We start from the raw sequence: 17,569 nt of genomic DNA on the forward strand, positions 1-17,569 counted from the left end.
CCACTAGCTGCCAAACCAGACAGCTTCCTTTTAAGCGAGCCTCTGGAATTTCTTATAAATCATATATGTCAGTCTTAAATATATCCAAGGATACCTTGGATGTTTGGAGAAATCTCAGATGCAATGGATCAGACACTTTTGGGAAGGTGAATTCCTTTCTTAGGTGCCTGCTTTATTATGTAGGCATATGGAATGGGATATTTTAGCACAGCATTGAATCCAAGACTTTCTATTATCTGCAGATAGAATGTAATTATATGTATTTCTGCATATATAGTGATTAATATGTATATGTTTTCTTTTACTGTGTTAAGAAAAGTAATCCCTACCAAAAGCAGATGAGTTTACACTCTGGGGTGTTTTGTTTCATTTTCCTTTTTGGAGAAAGAGAGAAAGACAAATTTTCAGTTTTACAGGTTTCTTACTTGAAAATGGGAGTGTAAACACAAAACTCATAAAGTGCTAAGCAACTGTTTCATAAGCTGATATCACCTCTACATAGGGTTATGATTAGCAGCATAAAACTCATGTGGAGACCAGTTGCTCTTGGTTTATCCAGGAGTTGGACATCTTCAGTAATGAGGCAGACAGTGCAAGACTGTACTGTCAGCAAGTTCTCACAGAAAATACAAAAATGGGAAGAGTAGCTGACATAAAAAAATAGTTGTTGCCATTCATAAGAACCTTGGCAGGATGGAGAAATCTCCTGATAAAAACTTAATGAAGCTCAACAAAAGGGGATGATAGTCCCTATCCAGGGATGAATAACCCATGTGATTGTGTATGCTAATGCTGACTGTCTGGAAAGCAGCTTTATGAAGAAGGACTTGGGAAAATAAGTTGAACATAACATAACAGTGTGGCCTGGCAGCAAAAACAACCAAAAGTCTCCTTCACTGAATTATGAAAAGTGTTGCTACCAGGTCAAAGGAGGTGATCTCTACTGAGCACTGAAGAGTCCACATATGAAGTGCTATATCCAAATTTGTATTTCCCAGGGGAAGAGAGGCATGGGTATACTGGAGTGAGTTCTGCAATGAATCACTAAGATTCTTAAAAGATAGAAATGTTTTTCATACAAGGAGAGGCTGAGGGAGTTGGGACTGTTCAGGAAGGAAGAAGAGCCTCAGAGTGTTCTTAACAGCATGTATAAATATGTGAATGGGAGGTGCAAAGAAAATGAGCCAGACTTCTCAGTGGTGCTTAGTGACAGGACAAGAGGCAATGGACAAAGCTGAAATGCATTAGGTAACATTTAAATGTAAAACAATTTAAAAAACAAACAAACAAAAAAACACAAAACATTTTTGCTATGATGGTTCAAGCAATGGAACAAATGCCCCAAAAGTACAGTAGAATCACAGTTTTAAGAGGCATTTAAGTACCAGCTGGATTCTGTCCTTGAGCAGAATCTCTAAAAAAAAGCAAAACAATAAACTTCTAGATCTTTCTCCAGATTGTCTTTATTGCTCCCTTCCACAATTTTGTGTATCTGTCATTCTGTGATCTTTTTGTAGAATTTGCTTTTAAGAGAAAGATTTTCATAGTCAACTTATTTTTGACATAAAATATTGTTAAAAGAAGCATGATTGTTTATGATGACACAGATGTAAAAAACATACAAAAAATATTACACAAACAACTTTGTTAATATTCAGGCCTAACATCAGATAAGCTGATCTTGCACAAGACATTGTATATATTAATAATCCTTTATTCCAGAACTGTGAATGGGGATAAACAAATAACAGTAAGACACACATAACAAGACAGAGCAAAACAGTTACCAGAGACTGAGAAACAGCATCACCAAACTAATCAGCATAAGTGTCATATAATCCAGTTTTCTTGTACAGCCTGCTCCAGTTGTATGTAAAGTGTTGGCATTGATGGTTTGATGAATTTGCTTTACGTCACTGAGGTTCGTCTTATCTGGCATCCCTGCTGAGACAAATAAGAAAATACAGTGTGATGCATGTCTTGTCAGTTCTGGCAAAATGTTACAGCTAGAAATTGTGTGCATATCCTCAGTACATGTACTGTCACTGCTTGGCTTCTGATTCTCATGTTACTGCCAAATTAAAAATCCTTTATGATTGCATCTACAAAGACACAGTAAAGTATACAACTATTCATCACTGAAAATAATTCAAAGGTCCGCCAGCTATGAAGAAAGATTTTCTTATACAAATATATCTCAACAAACTTTTTCAGACTGAAATGAGCAATTTTGAAAGTCGCACAACAATCCACTACTTACATATTTCTTGGGTTTGAAGGAATAATAAAATAATTTCACATGAAAATGGATCTATTTGGATCATAATATTATTCCAAATTAACATATATTTATGCAATTTACATATGTAAGGAATACAGCAAAGTATGTTTCTTGCTATATAAATACCTCTTTTTTTGTACAATTTGCCTAACTTCAAATAGGATTTATTTTTTTTACTGATTTCTGGGCTGAATAGTTTTACTTTTTTGGACCAGGATAAAAAATTATCCAACTCAAAAGCGGGCTTCATATGGAACAAGGACATAATCACCTGTTTTATTTCCTTTACTTGGTTAAATGATGAAAACCCACAAGTCTTGGAGGCACATTTAGATTTGGAAGGTTTATCAGGTCCTTACATTCGCTGTTCATACTTATAGACTGCGTTATCCAATATAACAATTTGTGGCATGCCACTATTAATCAAAATTAACAAGTTCAAAGTCGGTGTTATTACATGCAACAAATATTGACATTGTAATTACACTGAGACTGAAAAAGTATTCATATAAAGCAACATCAATATTTATGTAATTAGGTCAATACATATATAATTCAGTAGGTAAACTCTACAATTGGAATGAAGCTCATCACTACTTATCTGACATTGAATTTGCAGTTCAAGTTTCCGAGTTCATTGTTTAGGTACTTCTTTCCTTTGTATCATTTGTAAAGATGAGTAAACTAGGAAACATTTTTTGTTTTTGTTTTTGGGCTGCGATGAACTATAAATATTTTACTTACAGTGTTGTTCGCTTTGTTAAGTAATTTCACAGAAGCGACATAGGATCATCATTTTTGATAGGAAAAACTTTTTCATTGCTAGAGTTATAAGTGCTCTTTTTTCTAAAGGCAGCTTGAAAGCTGCTCTTTGTGAATCTGCTGTATGTACTCAAATATCCTTCCTGTAGCTTTGAAAAAATACATTAAAGGAAGAGTCAGTTAAAGTCAATCATGTTGCCTGAAGAATCTGCTAGAATGAATTTATCTTCTTTGCAGTGGTACTCAGACAGCAGAATAGACTGCTATTTTGTGGATTTATCGATCCAGTGCTCTTACCTGGAAATTGTGAAAATTAGCTATTTGAGTACAATGCAAGTGGAAACACAAGGAGGAAGAGAAACGATAAAGGCTGGCAAAGAGAGAAGAAATTTTTCCTTATCATGCACATCTAGAAAAAGATGAGGCACTCAGTGCTTTGCTGAATGGATGTTTGGTGGATCACCAGAGTTCAAAAAAAAAAAAAAAAAAAAAAAAAAAAAAAAAAAAGAGTTCAAGAGATCAAAGGGCTTTTTTCCAAGGCAATTTTGGAAGTAGAACCAAAACAGTTTTTTATTACATACTTTCATCTCATAAAAATATTTAAAATAAATCTTTATCAAATAAATAATTTAATCCCTTAACTATTCTTATTTAAATAATCGTAACTATTATTTGATATTAGAAACTGGAATTGTGTTAAAGAAAATGTATTTAAAATTCCCAAATCTTTTAAGTGGTGTATAATAAATGCCTTTTTAATATAAAAAACATACTAGAGATAATATTTTGACTTGAAAATGGTGGAATTTGTGTGCCCCCGTGGCTCAGTGGTATGAGGTGCTGCTTGCAACACCAGAGGCCTGGGTTCGAATCCCCCCTGTGGCGCAAGTGGCAGAAATGCTGCTCTGCTACACAGAAAGGCTCGAATCCTGGGAGTTGGACTCGATGATCTCTAAGGTCCCTTCCAACTCTCACGATACTGTGATACTGTGATACTGTGAATTCAGAAACTTCAGCTACAATTCAGAGTTTCTACTGAACAAAAACTGGAACTGTAGCAGAGCAAAAGATATTGGGAATTAAAATCCAAGTGTAAAGTTTTCGTGACCCTGCATATAGCAGAGCTGTTGAATAGAACATGTCTGTCTCCAGCATTAACTATGAAACACAGTTAGTGACTGCAATTTTAAATTTTGTCCTAGTCAGTTTTAGAAAAGATTAATCACCAAAAGAATTGTACCAAATGGTGGTATATAGTACAGTGTCTTATTATAGTGTAACACCAACAGCATTTCTTCAACATCTTTTCTTCATAAGGTTCTTCAGCATCTTTTAAAGATATTTAAAGCTGTGAAAGGTATTGGTGGTGTTGAGAACTGATCTGCAACATTCTCCCAAATAACTAGAGGAACAATTCAATAATAAGGGACAGACTTCAACTTTGATTTTTAGAAGTTATAGTTATAAGACATGGAGGATTTTCAGTTGAAATGGAGTTTTTCTACTGAGATTGTCAAAATATTCCAGAAGTTGGCTATGACATTTGAACAGTAGAAGCTTGCCTACCAAGGCCCCATGCTGGGATTTCAAATGTTTTAAAATTTTGATAGATTTTAAAAAGAACGTACCTTAATAATGGCTTAGCTTGTAGTCAAATCAGAAAGTGTTTATGTGTCTGGAGACTGACCTTGAACACCTTGCTGCTTTATCTACTATCAGAAATTAAGAACTGAGATGACATTTCAAGGGAAAATGACTCTGCCGAATGATCTCCTGATGTGCATGATAGTGCATCAACTCTATCAAGGCTTTCAAGAAGGCAAAGGAAAAGATTTCTCTCTGTGTCTCATTTTTCTTACGATATTTTGAAAGATGCATACTACAGCTCTTTTGAAGCAAACATTTTTAATGAGTCTCAAATATGAGGAAGAATTTGAGTAGGGGTGGGGTAGTGTTTCAGATAGGAAAAAACACAGAATGTGGCTTTTACAAGACAATCTTCTTGTGAAATTGTATGCAAAATTCATTTAAAGAAGGTGCATAGTTATTTCAATCATTATATGAAATCTAAATTTCATATTAAAAAAAATAAAAAAATAAAAAAATAAGAACACTGGTAAATGGTTGAAGAAATGACCAAAGATTAAAAAGAAAGATCATGAAGAAGCTTCACGGGATGCTAAAGAAATACATAGATAAACGAAATTAAAAAAAAATAAAAATGAAATACTGTAGACATATGTTTAAATGAAACTTGAAATGTAATTTACAATATCAAGATACCTGGCAAAATATGATGTGTTACAATGTATGTTTATTTGGTCATACATTTATTGATGTCAGTGAAGAGTTATAACATCTTAGTGAGACAGAAAAAATTAGACTTAGATGTAGTTGATAAAATAACCAAATAATTTGTAGAATAAGGCAGGGAAAAAAAAAAAAAAAAAAGGAACAACAACATAGAGATTAAGAGGAATAGAGGAATGAAGGAACAGTGATGTCAGTGTAATGGGTTCAGAAATTTACAGATAGCAAGAGCTAAGAAAAAGTTATGGAGTCAAGAAAACATCACCATTGATGAATATCAGCTAAATATGAGAAAATATATTGATAAATTTTCACAAATAAATAAATAAATAAGGACTTTTCACAAATTAAAAAGGAGCAGCGATTGCCAAACATTTTCTTCACTTCAACAGACTTTTGCCAGCTGATACTTTTGAACTCCTAGGAGATGTCTCCTCCCTTTCTTTTCCATGTTCTATTCCTAAATACACAATATCAAGAAAACATTTAAATTTGTATTTACATTATCTAGATTACAGATTTATGTTCAAATACCTCATACATACTTCAGTTTTTACATAGTGGTTGCTGCGGCAATTTTCATTTCTTGCTTTTAAATACTGTAAAAATTCCTCTACTGAATAGTCACTAGGTCCTTCCCCAAACACTGTTTATAAATCATTAATCTTAAAAAGCATCACAAAAATCTCAAAAGTATCTAGTTTTTTGAAAGAAAAGTACAAACAATAGATTATTACAAGTCATATTCAGAGACTATTCTATATGAAGTTCATGTGATATTTTCCATGAAGTCTCAATGAGGGGATCAAAAGATATCTCTGAAGAAAAATACCATGAATGATATCTGGCAAACAATTTCTTGATGTTGTTTTCATATGTTTATGGCTATATATATCTATCTGTACTTGCTAAAACTAATATATTTATACTTAAATAAATATACTTACAAAAAGAAATGGTGTGTCATATTACACATGAAGATGTCTTTCTTATAGTACACATCCAGTGCCTGTATCCACACTCTTCAAATACTGCATGTGTTTTTATGATGTAGTGCATGTTTTGTTTTCTGTGTTGAACAGAAATTGAAATGAAAAAGGGTAGAGGTCTGTACTAGGTTTTCTCAGAAGTCCCTTCTAACCTTGACTATTCCATGATTCTGTGAGCACTGAATGTTTCACAACTCAGCACTAGTAATAAAACAAACAAATCAAACACAACAAAACATGCCTTTTGGTAACAAGTAATACAGAAGAAGGAACATGCATTACTTTTCTTTGACTGAATGGATTCAGAAGAGGTGAAAAGTGATGTAAGAGATATCTGAGAATTAAGCCAGAAATTAACACAGTGGAAGATGTGTCTTTTATTTATTTATTTATTTTATTTTATTTTATTTTATTTAGCTTCCATTTACTAGAGAAAAAATAGTTAAGAGAATATATAAAAAGGCTAAAAAAATAACACTTTTAAGCATTTTTTTCCAATGGAGCTTTGTTGGGTTTCAGACTTTGATTTTAAAGAGAAATAAATTATCTAGCAGTGCACATCAGTTTGCCATATCTGAATAATAAATCAGTTTACTCAGCTGAACAATTCAAGATTGTTTTTCAGTCTAGCTCTGTTTGCTTCAAAGTTCACGAGAAAAGGGCATAAGGAGTAAAAATGATTCATTTAGATGAATAAAGGCTTCTAGTTTATGGCATCTACTGTTCTGAGGACTGCTCCAAAAGTAATACCTCCTATTTTATTATGCTGGACCACGACATCAGAAATAGATTTTGGTGGTATGGCAGTAGAACAGCCATGTACAACTTGCATCTTGCAGGTAGCATAGGGCCCAACACAGCATGCAGTGAAGCTCACCCACTGACCCTGGTGGCTCTTCCCCACAGAGTGACCTCAGGCACTTATCTATCACTTGGCTACAACCTGCCAGTGCACTATTAACACAGTGTCAACTGGAACCAGGTCACAGTGAGGGCAGTGCTGACTCAAATTATGGCAAAAAACTGTATGCATTTTGATACACTGGCTAAAAACAATGCCCTAAAGAATGAAGAGTATACAGCTGTGCTTTCCAGTTTGATAAAGAAGTTTGAGAATGGATTTCAAGACTGCAAAAAAATCATCAATATATATTTGCAACACCACTTTCAGTTTATATAAGTGCATTACCTACAAATTTTCAAATGGAATGTATAGAGTCACAATTAGATATTCAACTCAAAAATCTGAACATGTTTCTTTACCAGAATTTCATAAGACCTCTCTTGCCAGAGAAAAATATCCTTCACAGTTGCATCTTATTCATGCCATCGCTTTTTGGCAATATGCTTACAAAGAATTGCAACTTCTTTCATTGAACAAGAATGCGTTAGTTTCACAAAAACATGGTAAAATATCTAATTAGTTTTATGTTTTTGTTCCTCTAATTTTTTAATACTTTAGAGAAAATATTAAAATGTTTTGTTACTTACATATTTAAGATATTGCATATTTTACAAGGGCTGGTCTGAAAGTTATGCCTTCCATTTTGTTACATTTACCTATGTTTTCAGAGGCAAATGTTGGTGGTATGGTAATAGAGACTGAACCTTCCTGCCAATATCCAATTACATTTTGTTGCTGTGAGACCAATGGCAGCAGATGAGCAGACTGATAAAATGGCGTCTAACATGGAAGGACATAATGAAACAAAGTTATAATTGAATTCCTTTATGAGGAACTGACATTACACTGACTCTTGCTGAATGTTTATAGAGACTAAAGAATAAATATGAGCACAGTGAGGCAATGTTGAAACAGACTGTTTTATAGCTGAGACTTTGCCCAATCAAATATTGCTATTTTACACTTTGCATTAGTTGTACTTTCCATGAAAATAAATAGGAGGCATTACTTTTGGATCAGCCGGTACATATATGGTCTAAGACAATCCCTCTTTACTCAGTGTGACCTAGGCAAGGCAAAAGGTTGGACAACCATGTAGTAGAGGTTGAGCTCTCCTGCTGGTGTTCTGTTAAATTTTGTTGCTGTGTGACAGATGGAAGCAGAGGGGCAGTCTTGTATGAAATAATGGTGTGTCATTGAATTCCTCCACGTGGAAAAAATAGCACCCATTGACCTTCATTGATACTTGATGAATGTTTGTGGGGACCAAAGTGTGAATGTGAGCACAGTGAGGAAGTGGGTGGTGTTTTTGTCAGGTATCGTGATGTCAGTCATGACATGGTGGGTCACTTCCAATGGTGAGTGTTTTTATGAGCATGGCATGAAGGTTCTTGTTCATTGCTGGCAAAAATACATAGCCAATGGTGGTGACTGAATTGGAAAATAGTCTTTTTTTTAGCTGAGACTTTGTCCTATCAAATATTGTTATTGCACTCTATGTATTGATTGTAGTGTCTATGGAAATAAATAGGAGGAATTACTTTCAGAGCAAACCATGTACATTTATATACTTCTTATCCCTATCAATTAAATTAATGAATTAGCATTGAAAACAGGGTTTTTGAAAACTAAAGTTATAAGTTGTAATTATTATTATTATTATTCTCTTTTCCCACTGTATCTTTCTATGAGGTCTGAATCCCAACAGGTCACAAGTAACTGTAAGGTGAAAATAAAGATTCAAAACCAAAATGCATAGACTTTTCCATAACAGTAAAATCTCTACTTTACTATTTGAATCTGGCTGTGATCGTTGCTTCATTCTTTAGAAGTGGGAGAAACAATATGATATAACGTATAATTTAGATAACCAGACCACTGGGACCCCTAACTTCTTGTATTCAGTGATTAATGTGTGCCCTGAAGCGTAGGGGATGTGTATTTATAATCCTTATGAAATAGAGTGAATTGTTTTTGTAATTCTCATAAATTCATGCTACTTTCTCTAAAGCCATTTTTCCTTATGTGAGAAGAAAGAAAACCAAAACCAATGAAAAGCCAAAAAAATACCCACACTGAAAATGTGCTTACATCTTCGCAATTGCATGAGGTCATTTTAAATATGAAGACCAGATTATTTAAAAATTCAATAAAGCTTATTTAAAACTGCAGGTTAACTCATGTTTTGGCAGGGCAGAATTTCATCTCCTTTGCTTTAGTGGATATAAGAGTCAGTCCATGTCAGAAATACTGAGCTTATGTGTGGGCGCCATCCCTAATGTCATAGAAGGTAGCGCTATGTTGATGTTAAGGTGTTGAATTCAAGAAGATAATGGCAGATAGTACTTAAGACATTATTCATTCCACTATGTCCTGGTTTCAGCTGGTAGAGAATTGATATTTTTCTTCATAGTATCTGGTATGATGCCCTATTTTGGCTCACACAGTCTTGTCAGCAAGAGGAGCTGGGGGGGGCACAAGAAGATGGAAGGGGAGAGAACCTGAACAACTAACCTAAGATGGTCAAAGATACCATATGACATCAATTGATAAAAAATTAAAAACTGCTGGGAGTTGAGTGGGACAGGGATGAGAGTTATGTCCACAGGTCAGAGACTGGTTGATCATTGGCTAGCAAGTGGTGAGCTTGTGCATCACTTGGTTTTTAAATATGCAATTATCACTATTATTAATTTCCATTTATCTTCCCTTTCTATCTTAGTAAGTAGTTTCTCAACCCATAAGTTCTACACTGTTTTTTCCTCATTACTCTCTTTCAGCACACTGGGAGGGGAGTGTGAGTGAATGATTCTGTGGTGCTTAGCTACCTGTTGAGTTAAACCACAACAGAATGTTCTGGATATACTGTTGTATTTTCAGGGGCATTTGGCAGTTCTGTATAGACAACTGAATCCTGTCTTGCATTAATATTACTTATTGCAGCTCCCCCTATATTGAACACAGAGACATTAGTAAACACCAAAGAAAGAAATGGAGTACTCAGATGTTTTTTATTTCATGGTTTCAGCATTAAGTTTGCCTGATGTTAAAGGGTAGGATGAAGAACATCTATAATGACATTAAAATATTGAATCAGATTCCAGTGTTTTCAAGCATTTCTGAGGACACAGAGCTCCATGAAGAGTTTCCTTTTGAAGTACAAAAAGGATTACTGTAGCTGTATTTACACAGCTAAATACACATCCCAGAAGGAGATCACTGAGACAAGGTGGTGCTGAATGGTCTATGGCTACCATGCTCAGTAATAGCAACACACAGAAGAAAATGCTGAGCAAACCTCCACTACACACTTCAGTGTCCTGCATCACTTCTCAGACACACAAAGTGGTCTTCTTGGCTTAAAGATCCAGTTAGTATTTTGTTTGTTTTAGCTCAAAGTACTTGGGGGTGGGGGGGAAATCACCAGGTGGTGTTTTTGTAAAACAAATCTGAAGGAGACTCTTACAGACTCTGGGATATAATATTCAGGCATGGAAAAGTGGTTTGAAAATGAAAAGGCTGTTGTTGAAGGACTTTGTAAGGTAGAGAAATCCAAACCTTTGCCTGTCTGGTTTGCATTGCCTTCTGAAAGCAGTCCTTGGAAAGAATTATGCAAATAACTTGAAGCTTGTTTTGGAGGCACAGAGATGTTTTTTTCCTAGCACTAAACCTTGCATAAACTAGCATTTATACTATGTGGACAGTGGAACTGAAATCATGGGACAACTCACAAGCTAAGTTATCTGGCAGTAGAGACACAACCAGTGAAATCATTGAAATTCAGAGAACTGCTTAGCATCATAGGAAGGTTCTGTACTTGCATAGGAATTCTAGAAGAAATTTCTTAATATCCTCATACAATTCACCTCTGTCAATGGACAATCATTTCTTTCAGTGAAATGGGTTTTCATGGCTGTTCCCACGGAGAGTATCTCAGAAATCTTTTTCAGATCCCAAGTCACGACCATAAGAATTGAATACTAAAGGACTAAACCTTATATGTGTGCAACAATGTAAGATGGAAAAGCGTGATGATCCTTGTTTAGGAGCCAAGAACACAGAAAATTTACATCAAACTGGCCTTCATATGGGGATATATCATCAATGAATTGGATTTCTGTTTCCATATATGAAGTATGATGATAATCATTACTTTTTTACCCCCCTTAAAGTAATCTGGCTTTATCTTGTCTACTAAGTGACAGAAATTTCATCATTTTCCTAAGGGAAACTGTATGTATAATGTAGTACTCATAACGAGGTGCAGGTAAGACTTCAAACAAACATATCACACTAAGCAGTTTCCAGTTTTTGCTCTGTCTATATACTAAAAAAAAAATTACAAATCTTTTCCAATCTAACCATTTCTATGATTTCGTGATTTTATAAACATAGATATTGTTCTGCAGAATGTTTCTCCAGATTTTGGTATTTAATCAGAGAAAATAATTTGATCAAAAATCCTCCTCTTTGGTTTTATATATTTTAATTATCATTGTAACAGTATATACAATACAAGCAACAATTTAAAATGCTCAGAAAATTTCAAGACACAAGTATTGTCACCAACAAAGAAATACTATTAGTCATTGTTAGAAAGCATTTAAGACATCTGCCTAATAGCATCAGCTAAGAGAATTCTGCATGGTTTATATACACTAAGAAATGAATGCAACGTATCAAGTTTAACTGCACATACTCTATAAAATCTGTACATAAGAGAAATATCGTAACCAACGATCTTACTGTAAGTCATTTGGACTATAAGATCAGAAGATATTAAATCTCTGGTCTAGTATTTGGAAGCCTTCATTTTAAGTTAACAGTGACACATTATATATTTATGAACTCAGTCTTTCCACTTATGAGTTAATGCAGCACAAATAAATGATGTCATGAACTAAAACATATCCATTTCTTTTGCATTCTTATGATTCATAAGTGGATTGCATTATTTTTGCAAAGATTAATTTCTATTCTTTGCTTGTAGGCCTGTTTTAGCAGACATCCTAGTACTATATATCTAGAATACTTGCTTTTGGTTTGGATACAGAGTCTAAAAACTAACTGTATTTTTCCTCTGAGGGAGAAAGAGCCACAGTAACCTTTCTTGGCTCTAAAGCTATTACCTTCTGTCCCAGTTGTCTCTAAATCCATGTTCTTTATAACATACGTTCATTATAACTTCAGTGTTCCTGCATGCTGGAATCAGCATTGTCAATAATGACAGTTTTAGGAGGAGAAATCCAATTTTCAGTCTTTTTATCTATTGAAGAACCTTTATCATGTACCTAAGCAAAAGCTTCATAATCAATACAAAACGATAATAGGGCTAACAGCCTATAAATCAAACTAGGTAGAAGTTATAAATTTTTTGTACCTTGAATTTTCATCTTATCAGTGCTGTTTTCTATCCTATGAGTCAGGAGTCTCATATAGATTACTGTTCTTCCAAATAACTTACCCACATGCTACCTTTTTAATATCTTTCAGTTTGCTCTAGAAGGTTTATAATCAATTTTGATCTGCAGAAATCTACCATCTAGAACAAAGAGATGAAGTTGCACTGAAGCTTGTGAAAGTAATACACAAACAAGAAAGTTTGGGTTGTAGCAGAATGTTGCTACTAAGGCTCATTAAGAAAGTGAAATAATTTTATATATTTTTTACCTTTCATATGCCAGAGATTTATGATCCAATTGTACTGTAGCAGTTCATTTTCTTACTGATTGTCTGGATGCTGTTTTTAACATGAAGGTAAAAAATATTCCTTTTCCAGAAGTGAAATATGAACTAAATCCATTTACATTGTTAAAATGATGAAGTAACTTCAGCAATTTATTTTGGTCAGTCCATCCAGAATGCCAGTAATTTCACTATCTGATAAAGGTAACATAGCCTGTGGATTAGATTAATTAATCGCCCCAATTTTTATATCTTAAACTGTCCTCCTTCATTTTTGTTGTAAAGCACATTTAGTACAATTTAAGGCATGGTGCTTTCATCCATTTTCTCATGTCTTGTTCTGTAGAAGAATACTTCTGTAGAAGTATAAACTCACCTGCTGTAGCATGCAAAATCCCCATAGTGAACAAATAAGGAGGGCTGAGTGATCAGATCTGTGGTTATTCTTGTTGAGGTAGTTTTATTGCATCTTAAGTTAACTTATAGAACTAATTCACTGTATGATCAGAGAAGTACTGTCAAGAGAAAAAAAATGTTTTGAAGTTATTATCTGGAAAAGGACTTAAGGTGTCAGCTAACTATAACATCATAAAGCACTCAGAAACAGACTGGGAAATTTATATAATCTACTGCTGATTTCTGACCTGAGACCACATCAAAAACTGAACTACCAGCAAAAAAGGAAGTGTGGAGTGAAGAACACTGATGTCCCTGTGTCTATTACCTGCATATAAACAAAAGGACAGATTTTCTAATTGTAAACAAGAAATAAAAACAGGTGGTATCCTTAGTCACTGATTTATTTTCCTTCTTGGGACAACTTTTGTTTCCCCAAGTTTTAGCTCAGTGCTTACGTTGAAAATGTTGCATATGCCTCAAAAGAGTACAGTTCCAGGTGTCCTCCAAAACAATATATTCTAATCAGATTATTAGGAAGGAATGGCAAGGAGGGAGGAGAGGAGAGGAGAGGAGAGGAGAGGAAAGGAGAGGAGAGGAGAGGAGAGGAGAGGAGAGGAGAGGAGAGGAGAGGAGAGGAGAGGAGAGGAGAGGAGAGGAGAGGAGAGGAGAGGAGAGGAGAGGAGAGGAGAGGAGAGGAGAGGAGAGGAGAGGTACTAAAAGTGTATTAAAGCCATTTCCAATGGGGCATAAGTTGAATTGAAACACTATCTGTGAAAAGTAATGTGATTTTTTTTTTAAGTGTTTGTGTGTGTGTGTGCGTGTGTGTGAGAGAGAAAGAGAGAGAGAGAATATATTGTGGAGTCATATTCTGTGTACTTTCTTTCCATTTCAGGAAACCACATCCTTATCCTGACCGCTCTCTGTCCTTTCAGCATAAGAAATATTCTTCTTGAAACTGAGTATTTACAGAGGAAGATTACCCTCCACCAGAATTCTATTTTCTGTTGAAGCATCAGCACTTTTTCAAGTGATGACAGGGGGAGAGACAGTAACAGAATGATTTGGGCAGAGAACAAGTTTTATCACAGGAAGAAGCATTAGGGTAAACATTATTCTCAGTTCCCAAGGAGCACAGTAGAGCTAGCTTTGAAAGAAGCCTGCACATAAAAGCTTGTGAATGTATGCCTGACAACAAAACAGTTTGCACCTCTGTCCCTCAAGCATGTTTCCCAGAGTCATCTTAAGGTATTTAGCACAGCTGGTGTATCTTGGTCATTAGTAGACAGGCAGGAGACATCAACAACCTCTCTAGAAACCCTGTTTCAGTGTTTCACCACCTTCAAACCACCCAACATACAGCCTGAACCTTTCCCCACATGCACCTTGTTGTAGTTTATCGGGTAGGACCAGAACTTCCCTTGGTATTTCCCCTTCTCAAGAGGTTGTAGAGACTGATGAGGTCACCTCTTGTCCTTTTTTTCTTCATACCAGACAGTTGAGGACTCCTCGACCTTTTCTTGTAAGACATGCTTTCCAGGCACTTTAACAGCTTTATTGTCTTCCTCTTTGTGCTTTCAAATGCCTTAACATTCTTTTTATACTGTGGAGCCCAGAACTACACACAGTATTCAAGATGAGGCTGCACCAATGCTAACTATAGTGTAAGAACCACCTCCTTTGACTGGCTGGCAGTGTTGTGTTTAAAACACAGCAAAATGTTTTTAACCCTAATGGCAGCCAGGGTATGCTACATGCTCATGTTGAGCCTACTGACAACAAGCAGCTCCAGGTTTCTTTGCAGGGCTGCTCTCCAGCCACTCATCTCCCATTCTGTACCCCTGTGTACAAAATTACTCTCTTCCAGTTGCAGAAAACAGCACTGGCTCCTGTTGAATTTCATGCAATTGATGATTTTCCAGTGTTCTGATCTATCTAGATTCCTCTGAAGGGCTTCTTATTCCTCAAGAGTGAACACCATCTCCCACATTGGTATTGTCAGTAAACTTGTTTAGGTTACACTCAACTTCTGCATCCAGATCACTGATTGTTGAACAAAACTGGCCCTAAAACTGAGCTGTGGGGGAATGCTTTTAGTGATCACCTACCAGACAGGTATAACCCTAATCACTATGACAGCTGCCAGACAGGTATAGCCCTATTCACTATGACCCTTCGAGCTTTGACATTCATACAGTTCATCATCCTGTATAGCATACATGTGCTATAGGAGGACATGTGAGGAGCATCATCAAAGGCCTTACTAAAATCCAGAAAGATTACATTCACCACTTTCTCTTGTCATGGTTTGTAATTTTTGCTATTGGTTTTCCACATCATGACATCATTTGGAGTATGACAGGTCTTTCTCTTCATGAACTCACACTGACTATGCCTGATTATTTATTTATTTATTTATTTATTTATTTTCTCTTAAGTGCCTTTGACTTAACACTCAGGATAATCTTCTCTATAACTTTTCCAGTTACTGAGAATAGATTCACAGATCTGCAGCTTCGTGGATCTTCTCCTGTGATATTCTTGTAGATTGGTCTGACACTGGCTAGTTTCCAGTCATTAAAGACTATAGCCTTCTTCCAGCAAATGACAGCTGAATAAGCATAGAACTGCTTCACAGACCACCAGAGATTCAGTTTCCATCCTGACTCCCAGATTTGTGATTTTATGGAGTTGTTAGAAGCTATGAATTCACTGGCATAATGTTGAGGGTCTGTTTATGATGTAGAAAGCCAACTGTATCAATTTCTAGTAATGTGGTGAGTACTGAAGCAAACTGTCTACTTATGCCAATTGAAGTCTTCCCTTTTGAGGGACTCCAAATGGGAGATCTGGAGGAAATTGTCATTTATGCAGTGTAGAAGATTAGAGTGCCTAAAGTAAAACAAGGAGGAATTAAACTGACAAACTAGATGCTAGATGTACTGTTTGAATATTAGGTCTGTAGAAGGGGCTTATGAAAGTGACTAAATATAAAATACAATACTAAAAAAAAAAAAAAAAAAAGGAAAAAAAGAAGGAAAAAAAATGGGGCTAACTCTTGTGTGATATATATATATATTTACTTAGATCTCTTACACACAGAATGTTAAAGTAACTTGCATACTTGAAAGCATTTCATTTTGGAATCACATCCAAGTTGGACAGATTCTTGTTTTACTGCTGATGTACGTTTTTAAAGCTTTACAAAAAATGAGCACCTGGACATGGCCTGTGCACCTCAGAGTCCTACATTGACTTCCTGACTCCACTCAGTGGGCAGAACACTATCCTAACAGAAGATGATATCCTATTTGACAAAACCCCCTCAAATTCCTCATATTTATGCATGCCAGAAGAAGATTTAAATGGCCTGTTAAGCCAAATATGTGCTGATATTCTTACTGAAATGTGTACATGCCGCTTGATCCAATGATGTCATTATTCTTTTTACTCAATTTAGATCTGATTTAGAGCATAAAATATCTTTATATGACATGAAAAACAGGTGCAGCTATGGCAAATAGTATAGTGATCCTTGCTTGAATAATCTCAGGTCTTTTTACATGGAAACCTATTCCTTTGTTCAGTATAAAGTATTTGAGTTTAGCAGTGGATTTCTACAAACATTGTGTTATTATTATCTGTAATTATTATTATTAATATTATCTGTTACAAATTTAGTACTAATAAAGTTTCTTCTCAAAGAGGGAAAAAAAAGTTGTGTTGAATTCATTCATAATGCTTGAAAACATTGAATGGATATGCACACATGCCACACATACAGAAGAAAATACTCAGATTACTCAAAAAATAATTACTCCTATTTATTTCCATGGAAACTACAATAGCAACAAAAAGCACAAAACCAATATTGGATAGAGTTAATTCTTGGCTACAAAACACTGTTTTTCAACATAGTCATCACCATTGGCTTTGCATTTTCAACAACAGTGAGCAAGAGCCTTTGACGTGGTGCTTAAAGCCTTTTAAGACAGAAAGGAAGAAAATGAAGTCTTTTGAAAATAGTACGCCATTGTAGTTCATATAACCCAACAGAGAAATCATTCCTTCATAGTTTCTGTAATAAATGTTGGCAAACATTCATTCAGCTGTCCATAATAATTCCAAGACCCTTTTCTAAAGAACTTGCTATTTTTTTTTTTTTCACATTTTACATTTGTACCACAGTTCTTACTTAAGAACAGTCTTTTCCTCCTATTTAGTTATGTTCTACATACATAT

At 35.1% G+C, this 17,569-nt stretch overlaps 1 protein-coding gene across 1 annotated transcript in view; it reads right to left on the minus strand.

Annotated features, from left to right (window-relative positions):
* Positions 1–1,450: 1,450 nt before the first annotated feature.
* The window catches only part of GPC5 (glypican 5), a 532,643-nt gene continuing 516,524 nt past the window's right edge, over positions 1,451–17,569 (minus strand). The window contains exon 8 of the mRNA XM_072355922.1: positions 1,451–1,941. Coding sequence (XP_072212023.1) covers positions 1,784–1,941 — 158 coding nt within the window. The 3' untranslated portion in view covers positions 1,451–1,783. The remainder of the gene's footprint in view (positions 1,942–17,569) is intronic.

The sequence above is a fragment of the Excalfactoria chinensis genome, chromosome 1 (assembly GCF_039878825.1).
Source record: "Excalfactoria chinensis isolate bCotChi1 chromosome 1, bCotChi1.hap2, whole genome shotgun sequence".
In the NCBI taxonomy this organism is placed as follows: Eukaryota; Metazoa; Chordata; class Aves; order Galliformes; family Phasianidae; genus Excalfactoria; species Excalfactoria chinensis.